The 20,391-nt window shown below is 39.5% G+C and overlaps 1 protein-coding gene across 2 annotated transcripts in view; it reads left to right on the top strand.

Annotated features, from left to right (window-relative positions):
- aarsd1 (alanyl-tRNA synthetase domain containing 1) overlaps positions 1-17,887 on the top strand; it is a 76,012-nt gene extending 58,125 nt beyond the window's left edge. For both annotated transcript variants that reach the window (XM_048560393.2, XM_059638812.1), the window contains 7 exons: positions 5,844-5,960; positions 7,330-7,460; positions 8,866-8,932; positions 10,384-10,475; positions 13,664-13,718; positions 15,875-15,969; positions 17,326-17,887. In XM_048560393.2, the coding sequence (XP_048416350.1) occupies positions 5,844-5,960; positions 7,330-7,460; positions 8,866-8,932; positions 10,384-10,475; positions 13,664-13,718; positions 15,875-15,969; positions 17,326-17,464 (696 nt within the window). In that variant the 3' untranslated portion in view covers positions 17,465-17,887. The remainder of the gene's footprint in view (positions 1-5,843; positions 5,961-7,329; positions 7,461-8,865; positions 8,933-10,383; positions 10,476-13,663; positions 13,719-15,874; positions 15,970-17,325) is intronic.
- The last annotated feature ends 2,504 nt before the right edge of the window (positions 17,888-20,391 follow it).

Genomic DNA, 20,391 nt, shown 5'->3' with positions numbered 1-20,391 from the left:
TAGCTCAGGTTGTGGATGTTGTGGTTGGTTGGCTCACTGAGCTGGTTCGTTGTTCTACAGATGTTTCATTATCCTGCTGGGTAACATCATCAGTGCAACCTCTGATGAAGCGCCATTGTGTTTTCCTGCCTGTTATTTGAACTCTGGTGTCCGTCGGGCTGGATTACCTCGCTTATGGTTTTCCTTCACAGTGGAGTGTATATGTGGTCGAGCTCTATGTGTTTATTCATGGCCTTCTTAGTAGACTATCAGGCTTCTAGGAATTCCCGTGCTTCTGTCTGGCTTGTTTATCCCAGGATCCTAGTGTTGTCCTGATTGAATTGGTGGTTTTCCCTATCCACCTGGATAGGGATGAATGAGTATTGGTCATGTCTTTTTGGTGCCAGCTGATGTTCATGTACCCTTGTGGTTAATTTCCTTCCTGTTTGTCCAATGTAGCGTTTGTCTCAGTCTCTTCAGGGAATCTTGTATATGACATTGGAACTGTCCATGGTGGGTAGTGGGTCTTTGGTTCAGGTGAGCAGTTGGCAAAAGGTTGATGTGGGTTTGTGTGCTACTCTGATGCCCAGTGGTTTTAAGAGTGTTGTGGTCACTTCAAATGTGTTCCTGATGTAAGGTAGTGTGATGAGTGTGTTGGGACACATAGTATCTTCCCGTTGTCGTTCATGATTTTTCTCTTTTCCCCTAGCATAGCCCAACTCCATTACCATCAGAATCAAAGTTGCCTCTTGGGCTTCAAGCAGATTTCTAGCTTGTACAACAACTATTGTGGCAGATTTAAATAATAATTAGGCAAAATGTACTTTTCTTGTGAAGACCCCATCTTTGACAACAGTATCTTTTGGTATATGAGGATGAGATACTGACTAAAACTGGATTGACTTGAAACTGTTAAACTGACCAATAAGTACAGATGGTCAATGAATGATTTAGTTCATTAAAGGTCAGGATGCACCCATAACAAATGAGTACCGTGGAAGCACAGTCAGTTAGATTCAGTCAATTCAGCATGCCGTTTAGGATCTAGAAGTGATGTAAATCTGCATTTTTTGTATTATTTAGCTTTTAGTACTTTTAGATTTTGTGAGTTTTCTGAGAGCAAGGTCTATTATTGACAAGCAATAAGGGAGAGGAAAACTTCAGTTAAATTAATTTAGATTAATGCTTGGGTTGGAGTCTATTACAGAATTGTCGTTCAGGCTCCGGTAATATGTTAAACTAAAGCAATCATGCCCAAAGAGCTGTAAAACAGCACATGACACCAAGATTGTATTACAGCTCTTGATAAGCTTCCAGTTTGGCTGTTTGTTTGAGTTTTTTTGCCAAAGATAAGGTGTTGGGCCACAGAGTTTATTGTTATCTCTGGTTGTCTTGCTGTGATAATACTAATTCTTACATCTAAAGACGGACTAAGGGTTATGGCACCAGTTCTGATGCAGCTGTTTTAGAGATTTTATCTTGTGTCTGAGAGCGCTATTAATAAAGCAACGTTTTGTTGCTCTGAGACTTGGAACTTCAGAGAAGAGAATATGTACTTTATGGTCATTAATGCTATTTTCTTGCAGACTTGATTTTGCTGCATTTGCTATTTCTATTTTTTTTAGGGTTTATTTATTTAGAATCTTTACAGTGTAGAAACAGGCAGTTCAGCCCAACGTGTCCAAACCGACCCAAAGAGCATCCCATCCAGACCCATCCCCCTGTAACACACCTAATCTTGACATCTCTGAACACTATGGGGTAATTTAGCATGGCCAATCCACCTAACCTGCACATCTTTCAACTGTGGGTGGAAACCGGAGCACCTGGAGGAAACTCATGCAGACACGGGAAGAATGTGCCAACTCCCACACAGATAGTCACCTGAGGGTGGAATCGTACCCGGGTCCTTGGTGCTGTGAGGCAGCAGGGCTAACCACTGAGCCACCGTGCCACAGAATCATTCCCAGAAGTATGAAGATCATAAATTAGAAATATTACAAACCTGAAATTTTGCTTGGGTCTTCTATATTGAAGATTCCCATTTACCACAGGCATATATTGGTGGAAGTGCAGTGCCTCTTCAGTGTTTTAGTTTTTAGTCTTCCCTTGTGTTACCAAAGCATCCAGACTCCACTGTGACAAATCTGTACCAGAAATACCAAGTAACATTAATGTGTGAACAGTGGCAGTAGAGTTTGAGAGAGGAGAATGCATCACGAGATTTGATTTTTTTTTGTGTTTTATAAACATTAACCACCCTAAGCTAAAGTAGTAGTTTGAAATCAGTTTGTTCTGTGTTTTTTTTTCTGAAGGAGAGTGATTGTTTATAGCAAGCCAGATATATGGGATTCACTCCATTTCCAAATTCAAGCTATGTTGAATGTCTATCTGTTCTAAGGATGGGATTCATGTAAATAATTGAATAGCTTTTAAAAAATTCTTCTGTAAGGTATCTTGTCACTGAATAGGCTAGCATTTTTTTTTCCCAAACCCTTGAGAAGGAGTTAGTTAGCTGCCTTCATAAACTGCTGCAGTCCACGTGTAGTGCCTACATCCAATGTGCTAACAGGAAAGTGAGTTCTGTAATTTTGATACATTGACATCAAAAAAATGGCAATATAGTTCCAAATCAGGAAGATGCGTATCCTGGAGCGCATCTTGTGAGTAGTGGTGTTTCCATGCCGTTACCTTTGTCATTCTATGTGGTAAAGGTTGTGGGGTTGAAAGGTGTGGTCTAAGGAACCTTGGCTGAGTTGCTGCAGTGCATCTTGTAGATGGCAGCACACTGCTGGTAGTAGACAGAGAGAATATTAGAGATGGTGGAGGAGGTGCCAGTCAAGCAGGATATGTTGAATTGGATGATGTTGAACTTCTTGAGTGTTGTTGAAGCTGTACAAGTAGACATTATTCTTTTACACTTCAGATTTGTGCTATATCAGTGCTGCAGAAGCTGTGGAAGTCAGTATATAAGTTACTAGCTACAAAATTCACACATTTATACCTACTCTTATAGCCAAAATATTTGTATGGCTACCCCACTTCAGTTTCTGATCAGTGGTAATCCCCAGGTTATTGATAGTGATGGTACTGCCATGGAATGTCTAGGGTAGATGGTTTGATTCTCTCTTGGTCATTGCCTGGCACTTGTCAGCACAAATGTGCATGGTGTCCAGGTCCCACTACATACTGACATGGACTGCTTCAGTATCTAAAGAGTTGGAAACATTACTAGTGTAATCGTCAGTGAACATCCTGATTTCTTTCTGGCCTTATGCAATTGATCAAGCCACTGAAAATGATTGTGTCTAGCCATCCCTCAGAGGAGTTCCTGCAGAAATGTACTGAGTTGGATTGACCTCCAACAACCACAACTATTTTCCTTTGTGTTGTGTGACTCCAACTGTTGGAGAATTTTCCTTCTCTTGCCATTAACTGCAGTTTTGCTAGAACTTCTTGATGCTATGCTTGGTCAAATCTACCTTGAGTTAAGTTCTTTTGTTCTTAAGACTGTAATGAGGCCAGCACCTGAATGGCCCTGGCTGTTCCCAAATTGAGTGTCAATCTTGTGAGTTCTTGCTGAGTAAGTGTTGCTTGATTGTGTGGTCAAAAATGCCTTCTACAATTTGACTGATGGCTGAGAGTAGATTGGGACCATATCAGGCCAGGTTGGTTTTATCCTGCTTTCTGTGTACAGAGTGCACCTGCACAATTTCGCACATTGCCAGGAGATACTAGTATTAGCGGTCCTGCACCAACTAGACCAGGATGCAGGCAGTTCTGGTCATACGTTTTCAGCATCATTACAGTTGTCAGGGTCCATAGCCTTTGAACTATCTAATGCCTTCAGCCACTTATTGATATCACATGGGTGAAGAAAGTTGGATAAAGTCCAGTGATGCTGAGGACCTCAGTCGGAGCTGAGAGAGATCATCCACTTGACACTTCTGGCCACTGATGTTAGCCTTTTGTTCTAATGTGCTGAGGTCATCTGTTAATGTGGATATGCATATTTTATAGTGTGTCCTACTCCATTTAGCTGGTTACTTGTCCCACCACTACTTACAACTGAATTCGACAAGACTGCAGAGTTTCAATCTGATCCAATGTTAAATGATTGCTCTGTGCTGCCACATGCTGCACCTGCTGTTTGGCATTCAAGTGGGATGTTCTGATTCTTGAAAGGGTTCAGAAGCAATTTACAAGGATGTGGCCAGGGTTGGAGGGTTTGAGCTGTAGGGAGAGGCTGAAGAGCCTGGGACTATTTTCCCTGGAGTGTCAGAGGCTGAGAGGTGACTTTATGGAGGTTTATAAAATCATGAGGAACATGGATAGGGTAAATAGTCAGTGTCTTTTTCCTGGGGTGGGAGATTTCTAAAAGAGACGGCATAGGTTTAGGGTGAGAGGGGAGAGGCTTAAAAGCCATTTAAGGGGCAACTTGTTCACTCAGAAGGTGGTGGAGGTGGAGGCGGCGGCGTGTGTGTGTGTGTGTTGGCGGCTGGTGGACATACAACATGTGAAAGGCATCTGGATGGCTATATGAAAAGGAAAGGTTTAGAGGGATATGGGCCAAATGCTGGCAAATGGGACTCTATTTATTTCGGATGTCTGGTCGTCATGGACGAGTGGGACTGAAGGGGCTGTTTCCGTGCTGTATATCTCTACGGCTCTATGACTCTAAGTAACTTCACGAGTTTGACAGCTCATTTTAACATGTGCCTGGTGTTGCTTCTGAAATGCCCTCCTTTTTTAATTAAACTAAGAAGACATGAAGAGGAAAAAGCAAAGTTATTTGTATTCTTGTAAACAGTTTTGTAAAGTGCAAGTTAAGTAGTCATAAAAAATACTCTTCTCTCTGAAGCCTATATCTTTCAGTTTTAATAGGTTGAGTAGTATGTATAACCTTGGATAGTTGTGTGAAATATTGAGGTAGATTTTGCTTTCAGCAGCGATGTAGCCGTGCTGTTTGTTGATCTCAAAGAAAGCAGCTCGCAGAGGTTTAATGAGCTCTGTGATGCAAATTTCATTTTTGTCAATGTCAATTTTATTCCAGTTGTAGGGAGTCTTTGGTGTTCAATAACAGTAGTGTTGGGCTAAGCAGACAATCATCACATTAAGAGTATTTCTAGAAACCAAGATGGAGTAAGCAAGCTTCCCCATACACTTTTTAATAACTTTATAGAAAACAAACAACGATTGTGGCATACACATGGGTTTAAGCTAGATGCTGAAGGTGCAAACCTAAAGAAGTTATTGTCTTAAGTCTGTGGATTGTTTTTTTAATCATGGACTGGAGAACTTTGCGAATCTGCGGAAGGGTCACTCAATCCAAAATGTTAACTTTGATTTCTTGTTAACAGATGTTGCCAGACCTGCTGAGCTTTTCCAGCAATTACTATTTTTCTTGGGAGAAATTTTACATTTTGCAATATAAAATGGGTTTCAGGTCCAGGAAGATTGTTATAAAGTAATTAATGCCAATTTTTAAAAAAAGCTTAGTTACAGCTTTTCAACAAGATCTAACTTTTTTGAGGGCTCTCACAACCATAGTAATAGCATAATGAAATGGAAGTGTACACATGTTATATGGTTTTGGGCATGAGTTGATGCCTGACATTGCTGCCATTTCTCAGAGTCAAATGCTCTCACTTTTGCTATCATTACAACTGCAAAATCTGGGGCATTGCTTCTCTAAGTCTTCATGTTTTGGCTATGACTGAATGATGACAGAAGTTAGAATATGTGCTCCGGGTTTCACAATATCTTTTGTGTAATGCCTTGGGAGATCTAATCTGTTGAAAATGATGTAGAATATTTAGTTCTTATACTTTTACTGGTGGCAGTAGAAAAGGTTTGTTTTGTAGGTGAGGAGTCGGGGTTTACCAGATGATCATGCTGGCCCAGTCCGAATTATCGACATTGTAGGAATTGATGCAAATATGTGCTGTGGAACACACGTCTCGAATCTCAGTCATTTACAGGTGAGAAAATGTTGATGTTTCCATTTGCTTTCACTAAATTATGGACTAGGAACTATTTGGAGACAGGAAGGAGCAAATTAATTTGCATGTGCTTGCACTTTTTAAGTTCAGATCTTTTAATTTAATTTCTCATCATTCTTCCAGAATAAGGGAATAGTTTCAAGTGAATAGGATTCATAAATTATTCCTCTTTGCTACCTTTATTGTAAGAGAATGTTATTTTCATGAATTGCCAGTCTCATAATCTAGTAACCCAGTTGCCTGTATTAGTACCAAAATTATCATCCCAAACTCTGGCTCTCAGCTCACTGAATCTATATACTGGGAAAGGCTCTGATTTACTACTGGTGCTGCGCTGATCTCATAATACCAATAATAACTTGCTCACTTGTTTTTTTCTAAATTCACGACTAAATTTTCTGTAAATACTGACCGTATCGATTTGAGGCTGTTGTAACTGTGGAATGCACAAGCCGAGGAAGTTATCATAACAAGGACTCATAAATTTAACCTTCCATCCAAAAAAAAGAACCTTTCCAAACTCAAGTACTCTTTTCTCCTCTAAATAGATTTCTTTTTAGCCATACTAATTAGGTATATATTTTATTGTCAAATTTCTATGCAATTTTTTAAACATGCTGTACATTTAATATAATTTGAAATAAAAACATAATTGCATTTAAAAACTGAGCAGGCTAGTGAGCATTTGTGGATAGTGAAATGGAGTTAATGTCTCAAGTCAAGAACAGGCCTGGTGAAAAGTCATCAACCTGAAAGGTTAACTGTGTTTTCCTCTAGTGAGTTTTGAGAAGATTTGTAGCTCAGGTTGAGGTTCTGGATGTGAGTTTGCTCGCTGAGCTGGAAGATTGGTTTTCAGACGTTTCATCACCATTCTAGGTAACATCATCAGTGAGCCTCCGACGAAGCGCTGGTGTTACCTCCCGCTTTCTATTTATCTGTTTAGGTTTCCTTGGGTTGGTGATGTCATTTCCTGTTCTTTTTCTCAAAGGATGGTAGATTGATTTGGAGCGAATGTGTTTGTTGATGGAGTTGATGTTTTCCTCTTGACAGATGCTGTCTGATCTGCTGAGTATTTACAACATTCTATATATTCTTACTCAAGATTTCCAGCAGTATTCTTGTTTTTAAGTGTTTATTAGCTATTGACTAGGGCCCCTTCTATATTGCCCCTTCTATATTGCTTGTAACTGTGTTTGGTGTAACATGCCAATGCAGCTACATAATCCTCAACCCCTACCTGCCAGAACCGATGATATCTTTCAACTCATCAAATCTAAAGATGGCCAGCCTTATTTTTGCTGATCTGATTGTAGCTCTGATAATCTGTATGTTTTGGCCTATTTCTCAGGTCATTAAAATTTTAGGAACCGATAAAGGAAAGAAGAACAAAACAAACTTAATTTTCCTGGCTGGGAATAGAGTGTTAAAATATGCAGAGAAAAGCTACACAGTGGAAAAGGCGCTTACATCACTTCTCAAGTGAGTGCTTTGCTTTTCCTGGAATATCACGTAAAACAGCTGAAATCACTTCTGCACTGGTCTGCTAACAGAATTTTGATCGTTTCCAAGAAAATATATAAAGTATTAAGTAATAGAATATAAGTACGTATGGCCTCTGAAATATAACTTGAAAATTCTGTTGACAGTTTATGTGCTGACATTACAACATTGTGTTAAGCATACAGTTTATTTGTGAGGACAGATAACAAGACTGAGCAACTTTTGTTTTATCTTGATGAGGGTGAAAGATCTGAGGAGATTGCATTCTGAGGATGTCAGGAGTTGCTCTTGTATTATTGGATAGGTCTCAGACAAGCATAATAGATGGGGAATACGTTCCAGAACATGTATTGCAATGCGTACGGTATGCAAAGCCTGACTCTGACACTTTGGCCAGAGAGCCTGAATGGCATTCCAATATTGAGGCTGCCAAAATGCAGTTTCCCATCAACAATGTAACCATGCACGTGCTGACGTCACAACTTTTTAGTCATGATTTTAGAACATGATATATCCCTGCACAGCAGTACATTTGTTGGGGAAATAGGCAAAACAACTTCAGTCAGCCGATTCATTTTAATTAACATCTTTCAGGTGCAAGTTCTTACAAAGCTGCCAAACAGTTGGAATTGAGTGAGCTAAATTAACATGTCATGAACTACTATAGAGGTTTGTAAAATTAGTAGGGGTGTAGACAAGACGAAAGATGGGTCTTTTTCCTTTGAGTAGGGTAGTTCAAAACTAGGAGGCATATTTCTAAGGTGAGAGGAGAAAGATTTATAAAGGACACGAAGGACAACTTTTTTATTTGGAGAGTAGTTCGTGTGGAATGAACTGCCAGAGAAAGTGGTGGATGGAGATATGGTTACTACCATTTAAAAGATATTTATAAAAGATATATACAAAAGATATTAAACGATAAAAGTACATGAGTAAGAAAGGTTTCGAGAGATATGAGCCAAGCACTGGCAAGTGTTTCTAGTTTGGGAACATGGTCAGCATGGACTAGTTGGACCAAAAGGTTTGTTTCCATGCTGTGTGATTTTATGACTATTGAAACCATAGCAATAAAACTTTGGCTTCTAGAACAGGCTCATGATCTACTTTACAAAAGTATCTTAGTCCTCTTTCCGAAAGATATTATAGTGAAGGAGAGACACAGTCTAACTGTGCCCGAAACGTCAGCTTTTGTGCTCCTGAGATGCTGCTTGGCCTGCTGTGTTCATCCAGCTTCACACTTTATTATCCTCTTTCTCTGTCTTGATTGAAAGTAGCAAGAATGTTCGATGTATTCAAACATTGAAATTGTGTTATTGAATATATTGTTTAGAATTTTTGTGTAAATGGAAGGTGCTTCAGTGAATTTGTTCACTTAATTTTTCAGGAATGGGCCAGAGGAACACATTGAAGCTGTGGACAAATTGCAAAAATCAGTCAAATTGTTACAGAAGGTATTGCTAATAATTTAGTTTGCTTATGTTGTCAATTAAGAGCTGTAGTTGACCATTAATAATTGTCTACATATTGAAATAACTAATGTAAAAAATGTTTTTAATGCGAGATTTTAACAAAAGAATGTACTGATAAGTGTGATTAATAATAGTGCTTTGTCCAAAATCGTTAAATTTTGAACCATAAGGACAATTTACACACACAACTGTTAGTTCTTTTAACGGTACATTATACTCCAATTCCTAAATGCACAAGGCAGAAGATTACTGTTCCTCAACCTGTTAATTGGCTGTTTTGAAATAGGGGAAAGTTGTTATGCTAACATTTAAGCAATTAAGTGATGATATTGGCAATAGTAATTTTCAGACTAATATTTCAGGTTTTGCATGTTTGTGTGGTTACTGAGGATCTTGATGAGTTCAACGAAGAAGTCTTACTGCGTAAACATCCATTGTATGTTACTTGCAATGTAAACAGTAGATTTATGACCTTATTCCTCAGGAGTCACAAAGGCAAACCTTCCCCAAAATACATTTTCGGTTAATTTTGTCTGGATTAATATGAGATTTATATAGATTAAGAGCAACTATAAATTATATTTTCTGTTTCCTGGTAAGAAGCATTTCTCTGAAAACATTCCATTTCCATTTATTAAAGTCATATCTGATGTCTTCTGTTTCAATCGCAAATTCTATTCCATCTTCAATCCTTTTTGTATAAGTTTCACGCAAGTTTTCAACTGCTAAATCTTTGAGGTCAGAATTAAAGGTGTCAGATTGATTTACAAATACTTGATATGACTATTAAGGTTTACCTAGTAATTAGCATATTACGTTCTCTTAGAAACAATTTTAATGCAAAAAAAATCTTAGATTTAGCCAAGGTAGCTCTTCAGGTTGAAATTCACATGTTAGGAGAGTATGAGTAAAGTTGCTGTAGTCTTACCAGACTGTAGGTCTGCTGTCTCGTTATAGAGAGAGGTGACAAGTGGTGGTTTAACCTGAGGGTCACCATGCCTCAGGCAAGGGGAGAGATTGAGAAGAAGAGTCCTTCATGGTAACCTCAGCCAGGAATTCATGCAGTGTTATGGCATGACTGCATTGCAAACTTGCCATCCAACCAACTGAACTATCTGACCCCATGCTAGGAGAGTTTATTGGATACCTGAATGGAGAGATCTACGGGGTGTCCAGTTTTTTGCAGGTATTCAGTTAATGGACAGGTAATCATGAAATTGCTTTCTTCTGCTGCTGATGTATTCTCCCTACATATTTGTCTATGCATTGGAAAAAAAAATTACAAAATCTATACTCAAATCGCATTTAGAGTTTGTGTTCTCTGACTGTCGCCACTGGAGTATATGTTTGTTTTATTTTGAGCACTTTTGGGAATAATTAAACCCTTGGGTGGAACTTACACGTAATATGTTTTTCTTTTCTCTGCTCTAAAGAACAATCTAAACCTGCTCAGGGATTTGGCTCTGTTAACAGCAAAAAACTTTAGGAGTGATCCAAACAAGGGCAAGTTATTAGTTTTGCACAGGTAAGAAACTTGATATTCTGCCATTATTCTTTGTATGTACACTGATGTTTGAATGGGTTTGGAACACAGCTCTTGTGCTCTTTCACTGAAGACAATAGAAGCTTATGCAGGTCACAATCTTGCTTTTCTTAAGTAAGCCCTATATCAAATTGAACGCAGGTCACATAACATTCTGACCTTTAGTTGCAGTGCAGGGATTGCATTCAGTGGAAGCCCATACACAGACACTCCAATGATCTATGAAGCTAGTCAGCCAAAGAAAATCACAAGTTTATGGTATGGTTGTTGATCTAAAATTAAGTTTAATGATCTAAGTAAACCACATTAGCATCTAGAAAATGGACAGCTATTATATTTTTAAACAAAAACTCAATTTCAAGACAGAAGAATGAATAACTCTTAGATCTTGAAGTTTATTTTTCTTATTCATTCATAAGATGTGGGTGTCATTGGCTAGGCTAGTATTTATTGCCCATTCATAATTATCTTTGATAAAGTGATGCTGAGCTGTTGCCTTAAACCAGCGCTGCCCATGTGTTGTAGGTACATCCTCCATACTATCAGCAATGGAGTTGCAGGATCTTAACTCGGTGACATTTAATGAGCAGCAATATAGTTTTGTGTCAGGATTGTGTGCCTCTTGGAGGGAAACTTTTGAGCGGTAGTGTTACCATCTGTCCACTACTCTTGTCCTTCTAGGTGGGGGAGATCTTGGAAGTTATTGTGTGAAAAACCTTGGTGAGTGGTTGCAGTGCATCTTGCAGAAGGTGCATAAGCTGCCACTGTGTGCTGGTAGTGAAGGTGATGGATAGAGCACAGACTGTTTTGCCTTGGATGGTGTTGAGTGTTGGAGCTGCACTCATCCAACCACAGTTTTCCATTGCACTTACAACTTGTGCCTTGTAGTTGGGTGGATAGGCCCTGGAAAGTCAGTTCGTGAGTTACTCATTGTGGACTTGTGAGCCTTTGATTTTGCTTTTGTAGCCCCGGTATTTAGAAGACAGGACCAGTTCAGTTTTTGGTCAGGATGTATCTGGTCCATTTTCCATATTATCTTCCAGATATCTTGTGTATGGACATCCTTGCACTATGTGAAACTTCTTTCTGCTCCTCTAACTGCCTAAAAGAATCTACTTTTATGTCCCATTTTAAGTTTTTTTTGTTGGAATGTGAATTAAAGTTGAGAGAAATTCTGTTTTGGCCACTCAAAGCCACGTAAACTCAGAAGCAGCCTTTCCACAGTGATGCCTTCTGTCAGTATGAAACCGGTGTATAAAAGTTTTCTACATTCTTTTGTCTATGTGAAGAACGATGCTACACTTTTAATTAACTTTCTCAATGATTTCTAATTTTCTCAACTGTTCTTTCAAACAAATTTTAATTAAGTTTCAGTACATTTTTCTGTTTTGTGATCCAGACTATGAATCATTACTGCAGTGTAGTCAGAGCTTTGTTTTAAAGGGAAGAAAGACTTGGCACGCTTGTCCTCACCAAGCAGAGCATTGAGTACAGCAGTTGGGATGTCATGTTACAGCTATACAAGACATTGAAAAGGCCACATTTGGAACGTTGTGTATAATTCTGGTCACCCCACTATTGGAAAGATGTTATTAAACTGGAAAGGGTGCAAACAAGATTTACAAGGATGTTGTATCAGAGATAATGGGAACTGCAGATGCTGGAGAATCCGAGATAACAAAATGGATGAACACAGCAGGCCAAGCGGCATCTTAGGAGCACAAAAGCTGACGTTTTGGGCCAAGAGGCATGAATAAGGTGAATAGTCAAGGTATTTCCCCCCCGTGTATGGGAGTCTAAAACTAGAAGGCATAGGTTTAAGGTGAGAGGGCAAAGATTTAAAAGGGACCGAAGAGACTTTTTTTTAAAACACTTGGTGATATGTGTATGGAATGAGCTGCCAGAAGAAGTGGTGGAGGTGGTTACAATTACCACATTTAAAAGAAATTTGGACAGGTATATGGATAGGAAAGGTTTAGAAGGATATGGGCCAAATGCAGGCAGTTTGGATTAGATTAATTTGGGATCTCTGGTCAGCATGGATGACTTGGGCCAAAGGGTATGTTTCCATGTTGAATGACTCTGTGACTCTAAGACTTTATATTTACATAGGATGTGCTAGACTACTTTACTGTCAATGAAATATTTCCAAATGTGGCCACTGGTGTAATTAAGTCTTCTACAGCACTTGAACTATGTTGTATCTGACCTGGCATGTTTGATGCTGGTACGCATGCTTAAAGTGTTGCTGTTTCCAGCACTGACATGTCTTCAATTCTGAGAGCAGAAAATAAGGTTTAAGAAAACCTTAGGGCAGCACTGTGGCTCGGTGGTTAGCACTGCAGCGTCACAGCGCCAGGGACCCGGGTTCAATTCCAGCCTTGGGCAACTGTGTGCGGAGTTTGCACATTCTCCCCGTGTCTGCGTGGGATTCCTCCGGGTGCTCCGGTTTCCTCCCACAGTCCAAAGGTATGCAGGCTAGGTGGATCGGCCATGCTAAATTGCCCGTAGTGTTCAGGAGTGTGTGGGTTATAGGGGGATGGGTCTGGGTGGGATGCTTCAAGGGGCGGTGTGGACTTGTTGGGCCAAAGGGCCTGTTTCCACACTGTAGGGGATCTAATTAAAACATAATGGGGTACTGCTGCTATGTGAAACAATGTAGCTGTCAGGAAAGATTGGACAGATTGGGATGTTCTCTTTTTGTAAGAGAAAGGCTGAGGAGAAAGTTGATTGAGATGTATAACAGGTCGAGATGAAGGTTTCCTATTTACTGTTTTGGAGAGGTCATTGATTGGGGGGACATATGTTTAATGTGACTGGTGGAAATGTTAGAAGGGAAATAAAAACAAATTTTCACCCAGAGGATGATAAGAGGTTGGATCTTGCTACATGAAAGGCTAGAGCATGGCAAAACCCTCTACTAATTTAAACAATGTCTGGCTATGTACCTCAAATGCATTTATGAGAAGGGCTATAGATCAAATTCTGCCAAGTGAGATTAGACTGGGTGACTCACTCTTTTCAGCTGGCGCAAGTGCGATTGACCAAGTGGCCCCTTTTTCTGCTGTAAACATTTTAAACTTCCACAGTGGGCAACAATCTATATTCTCATTGTTTCAGTGAAAGGCCCTTTTAAAATTTTCACATCTATTTCCGTTATTTTCTTTCAGAAAAGATGGGGACAATGAATTTATGAATATTGTAGCAAATGAAGTTAGTGCTGAGGTAAGGTGGAGCAACTGTTACTGGTCAATTTAAATGATGATTTCAAAATCCATTTTTATTTATTTGATAGATTCTTATTGTTTGCATCAGTATGTAATCTTCAATAGCGACTTCTTACTCTCACTAATGTCTACCATTCTCATCTTACATATTCATTTTGTCTTATTGCATTGTTGACTCTTTACATTTTTTCTCTTTTTTTTTGTTTTGCTTTGGCCCTTGCTTGCTTTCTGTGTGTATCTGTTTGAAATCTTTCTTGTTTCTTTTCCATGAACCATCCCGTCTGAGTCTATCTGTGTCATTGAGTTGGCTGTCCCCACTCTCCTGCTGTAGTGTTGATTGTGGAGCAGGCTAAAGGCCTCCGTGGCAGTGCTGTGCTAATTCATTGTACCTCTCTTCTAATGGCATCAAGCGTCAGACATGAAATTACTTAGGCAGCCTCAAATAATTTGTTATTTTTGCATGTAACCAGCACAGTACTAACCAGAATTTGTCAATCGTTGGAGATAATTGGACAATCCCATCTGCTCAGGCTGATTGCAGGAGGGACTTCTGTTTTCCTAGTACCACTATCCTGAGGTCTTACTGACTTGGGCTTATATTGAGCTTTCCTCACCATAAGATACTTCAAATTGGGAAACCTACAACGGAAAAACTCATGTAATATAGGAAATGCAGCTGCCAGATTTCTCTCAGCAAGCTCCCACAGGGAGATATGTGAAAATGTCTAACAATCTGATTTTTTTGATGTTGATTTAAGAATAAATATTGGCCAAGGCACCAGAGAGGACTCCATTGTGCCTTTCTGAAATTAGTGCCATGGGAGGGTCAGTAGGGTCTCTAATGTCTAAGTCAAATGATGACACCTCTGACCATGCACCATTCCCTGAGGGTGTCAGCCGTGATCAAATCCTGGAGTGAGACTTCAATCCATGACCTTTTTTGTCTCTGGTGACAGTTCCACCTACTGAGATACAGTTGACAGTAGAAGAATGTCACACTAGTGGAACCCTTGTGTAGTTTGAATCAAAGAGCAATTTTTGATCAAACTGGAAGGTCTTTTCAGCTAATCTTTTTGCCCTGAAACCATCTGACCTCCATCTTTCTGCACAGAGTCACCATAGTTCTACAATGCAGATGGAGACCATTTGGCCCATTGTGTCAGCACCAGCTCTTTAAATAAGTGTCATTACCTATTGCCAATTTCCTGCTTTTTCACCATCCCCTTGTATCTTAAATAATCATCCAGTACCCTCTTGAGTGCCTCAGTTGCACTTGCCTTCACCACAACCACACTTCCAGGCAGTACAACCCTAACCCTAACTACTCGCCCTGAGCAAAAGTTTATTTTTCTCACCTCGTATTTGCTTCTTTTTCACATCCTTTTATATCCATGCCCTCTTGCTCTTGATCCTTTTTACAGACAGAAAACAGTTTCTCTCTTGACAACCAGCTTATGATTTTGAAAATCTGAGATCTCCTTGCAGCCTCCTTCTCTCCAAGAGGAATAATCCCAACTTTTTCATCTATCCTCATAACTGAATTTTCTGATTCCTGGAGCCATTCTTGTAAGTCACTAATGCACTCTCTCTCCAGTGAATTCACATCCTGCCCATAATGTGGTAACGAGACCCATAGTCTTGTACAAGTTTAACATCACATCCGTGCTGTTGTGGTCTATACCCTATTATGAAGCTGAGGACACTATATGCTTTATTAACTGCTCCATCCACCTCTCCTCCCATCATCATTGATCTGTGCACATTTACCCTGTGTTCGTGTACCTCCTTTAGAATTTTACCCTCTATTAACTATTACATTTCAATGTTTTTCCTAGCAAAGGGCATCTCCTCTCTCTTCTTTACATTGAGAACCATCTGCCAACTATTCACCGACTCCACTGACTTTTGGAGTTCTGCACTGTTCTTCTCTCAGTATACAGTTTTGTGTCATCTGCAAGCTTTGAAATTGTCCCCTGCAACCCGCGATGTAGATCATTGCACCGTGTGTACTAAGATCTGGATCAATAGTGCTACCAAATTCAAAGGAGAGCAAAGTTTTTTTTAATTCCCTGGTACTGATTCATGTTGCCTAGATAAATACGAATAAATGTTAAACATCTTGGAGATCATCTTCTGTTTATTCTGTCTCCTCAGGTAGTGCTTGCATTTCTAACAGTCGGTGATGAAAAAGGAGCAGGCTTATTCCTGTTAGCAGGTCAAGTGGATGCTGTCGAAGAGCTAGGTTCAAAGTATGGTTATATTGTCTAGTTTCTGTAACTGTTCAGGCACCTTGTGAAACACAAACTTTGTTGCTTCTATTGCTTTGATGTTTTTAAGCAATATTGATTGTCTATGACCAGATATTTTAACGCCCTCCTAATGTACCAGGGCTTTTCAAACTGACCCCAGTGTGGTCAGCCTAAGCTTTGGAGACATGAGCCCCAAGTGCCAACAGCTGCAAGACCACTTTAACTCTTGCAGTTTTTCAGTAGTGGCCATGACCAGCAGTCTGATCTTACAGTCCTAAAAAATCTACTGGGAATGTAGGTGCTTTTTACCTAAAAAGCCCAAGCACTAAGCAACTTGCCTTCATGAGTTTCTTTCAGTATCCCCTAATCTTCTTCCCACGATCATAGCCATCCAACAGCCCTAGCCCCTAGCAGTTGGTCCCTGTCCTGTTCCTACAGATGTGGGTTCTGATGATTTTCAAGCACCAAGATAGGGTCACAATGGGAATATGATTGGGGGAAAGAGCTGTATTATATAGTCTCAGTGAATATTCTGTAACGGTTAGCAGAGCAGCTATCTTTGCACTGGGAAGTGTTAATACACAAAGTTAATACATATATAATGAGGATCTGACTAATCCTGGTTTGGAAGAGGAGCATGTAATAATATTATAGAACATAGAACAATACAGTGCAGAACAGGCCCTTCGGCCCTCCATGTTGTGCCGACCTGTGATTTAATCTAAGCCCATCCCCCTATACCATCCCCCTATACTATTATCTTCCAAATGTTAACTTAATCCACCTCTTTGCAATGTATTTTGGGCTAATTAGACAACAATTTTAGTATCATGGATGTGGTGAATTTTTCTGGTTTTACCTTCCCAGTTGAAAGAAGCTGGGATTAGTGAGAACCAAGGAACCAACAGAGGAACTTTGTTTTTAACAGATGGAGTAGTTAGTTATATCTCAGGTCCTACTGTAATAAAACAAAATTGCTTTCTACTTATGGTTTTAATTGCATACTAATTTGCCAGCTACTGTAAGAACTGTGAGATTTATCAGGTCTTTGCTGAGATATTGGAGAGACAATTCTAGCTCTTTGTAAATGTTCAAACCCCTGATGGGTAAGTGAAGATTCTGCATCTTCTGAGCAACTCTGAAAACAGGAATGAATTTTAGGGGAGGTTGGAAACGTTTGATAATACAAACTAAAAATGTTATCAGGCATTGTCTATCCCACAGGGAGTGAAACAGATGTAACAGATGCTCCTTTGTTAATGAGCAAGAACAATTGGAAAATATGACAGCTTCAGTAACCTTGGCAAAAGAAAGTGATTCATTGGCTGTCTATTTTGGTGGTGTTCTTCAATGCAGGGTTGCCCAAATCCTTGATGGAAAAGGTGCTGGAAAGCGGGGACGTTATCAAGGTAAAGCAAACAAGATGAGCAAACGGCCAGAGGTGGAGGCTCTCCTTCAGCAATATGTGAACGCGATGGATACAAAAGAGGAATGAAGACACACAATGCATGCTGGTCTAAATTTACATGTATAATATCATTTTGTCTAAAAAGAAGTACTTCATCTCGACCATGTGGTCTTTCAAATGTAGACTTAGTGTATATATGCACTCACAACTACATTTGTGAGTGTGACTCTTGCCTAGGTCAAAAACTGGCTCTGAAGGGAAAAGAAGTGAGATTACATCTTCGAAGGAGTGCCATTCCTGCTCTGAGGAATGCTGCTCGCGGCTGTGACCCCAAGATTCAGGCTGTATTTGCATTATAACTGTGGTGTCAGTGTGAAGTGACACAGCTTTGCACCAAGTGAATATATGCATGATCACTCCATTGACCACTGAATTGAGTTTAATGCTGGCCTGTACTTAGTGTGCACCATGTGATGCATACCATCAATAAAATAATTTGTTTTCTTAAAAGTTGTTTTGAAGCATCTTTCAATTGCAAAATGTAAGGGAATTATGTTACGATAGCAGCAACTTTGTTTACTGTAACAAAATGAAATGTCTAGAGGAGCTTCACAGGAAATTTTTCAATTAATGTAGCACCCAAAGAACACATTAAAACAGAAGGCCAAAAGTTGCAAGGTAGAGAGATGTAGGGAGAATGTTCCAGACTTTTATGCCTAGGCAACTGAAGGCATGGCCAACCAATGAAAATTAAGCACATAAGAGGGGCCTAATTAGAACATCACAGATATCAAAAAACAGAAACTGCTGGAGAAACTCAGCAAGTCTGGCAGCATCTGTAGAGACAAAGCAGAGTCAACATTTCTGAAGAAAGCTCACTGGACTCGTAAAGCAGTGTGAACGTTCTCTCCCTCAATTTAGAAAGCTAGCATGTTCTGCCTAATAATTCTGCACACCTGACATACAAGCTTATTTCCCAGCTTTTTGCCTGTAACATAATACTGCTGAGTGAAATGCAGAATACACTGTTTTGTTAGCGTTTATTTATTTATGTTTAAAGAAATATTTCTAACCATTTTGAATTCTATTTGTAAACAGCACCCACTTAAAGGACTAATGAGCAGGGTGTGCGCAGAGGGTGAAGCCAAATGTGTGCTGCATCAGCACTGGAACATTCCCTTAGACTGAAAGTGAAGATTAACACAAGCAATCTACGGGGGACTCAGGGCAACCAGCATATTGGTATTTCAGTGGGTGGGGAGAGGCAAGAACACCAAGACTCCCATGTAGAGCCAGCTGCGGTTTTTACTGGAACATCGGTCCTTCCTGCTGTTTGGGAGTGTTTTATTTTCAGTTTAATGATCAGAAAAATATACTTGGAGAGCCTTTTAGAAATATCTTTGGCAGTGTTTAAAGTTGTGAAAGGCTAGAACACAGTTGGCAGAGGCAGCATATTGCAGTAGTTAAAAGGTTGTCAATAACGTGCAAGAGATTTGGAACATGTAGGGGAAGAGAATCTTTGGAGAGTTATAAGACTCTAGAATTCAAGAAAAATCAGTTAACATTTTCGGTCTGGTGACCCTCAGAATTTCTGAGGAAGGGTCACTGGACCCGAAACATTAACTAAGACTTTTTGTTCACAGATGCTGCTCGACTTGTTGAGCATTTCCAGCAACTTCTGTTTTGTCCCTGATTTGCAGAATCCAGTTCTGAGGTTTTATCTGGAATTTAAGAATTTATTGTGATTGAAGCAGAAACTGTCAACATTCAAAGTTTGATTGAAGGATAAATTGATGTATCAAATGGGTAAGTAAATGTCACTAGAATTGTTTGTTTGGATGAAGGATATATGAGCAGGGAATAGCTCACAAGAATGGCCTTTTCCATGTTGTAAATCTCAACATATTTCTAAAAGCATTTTCATTTTCTTTTTTAAGTCAAAGTTAAGAACATTTTCAATGCACTTGCTGTCTAAGGCATCTTCCTGCGATTTACAGTTCTTTTGTTCCTTCTACATTTGTAGACCTGCTACAAAGTTGAGTTATGTTTTGTGTTCTCATCAAATACATGACTTTTTGACTTGAGATTGAAAAGAAAAACACTTTGTAGTGAGTCAAACTGGACTTCCATTCTTGGGATAAATAATATCTCCACAAAGTCTGAACAATCAGTGCTCCATAGAACATTCTGTTTTTTGATCTTCAGTTGGAACATTAGGTCATTACATCATGGGGCACACAACTGGTACTGTATTTCCATTCAAACAATTGAATAGTAAGTTCTATCCTCTTGGCAATAGATTGTAATAAACAACATATGAAAAGCTTAGGAAATTATTAATTAGTTAGCAGTATACTGAACACTGCCAGTGTCATCTGTGGCAAGCCGATGGGGTATCACAAAATAACTGAAGACTGAATAAATGAGTATATTTTGTGTGAAGGGATGCCTCAAGAAAATGTAACTTCAAGATGCTGAGCAGCCATTGTTTATAGATGGATGGATTTAACTGGTTGTTTAATGCTGCTATTTCAGAGATAGTATTCTACTCCCTGCAGCCCCTGAATGTTGATACTGGGAGATTCAGCAATGGTACTGTCATTGAATGTAAAGGGATAATGCTTAGATTTTCTCTTGTTTAAGATAGCCATTGCCTGACACTTAATTGGCTTGACACTTAAGAACCCATGTTTGGATGTTAGAGCGTAGAACCGTACAGCACAGGAATGGGCCCTTTGTCCCATGATGTTGTGCCAAACATTACAGCAAAATAAACTAATTGCTGCTGCCCACCCTTGGTCCATATCCCTCCATTCCTTACATATTCATATGCTTATCTAAAAGTACCTTAATTGTCCCTATTGTATCTGCCTCCACCATCACCCCGGCATCATGTTCCAGACTCCTACCTCTATCTGTGTTTTTAAAAAAAACCTTGCCCTTCACATATTTTTTGAACTTCTCCCCCTCAACTTAAATGCATGCCCTCTAGTTTTAGATATTTCAACTCTTGG

This window comes from Stegostoma tigrinum, chromosome 31, assembly GCF_030684315.1.
Source record: "Stegostoma tigrinum isolate sSteTig4 chromosome 31, sSteTig4.hap1, whole genome shotgun sequence".
Lineage (NCBI taxonomy): Eukaryota > Metazoa > Chordata > Chondrichthyes > Orectolobiformes > Stegostomatidae > Stegostoma > Stegostoma tigrinum.
Note: the sequence above shows the minus strand (reverse complement) of the source record. Positions and strands in the feature narration are given on the sequence as shown.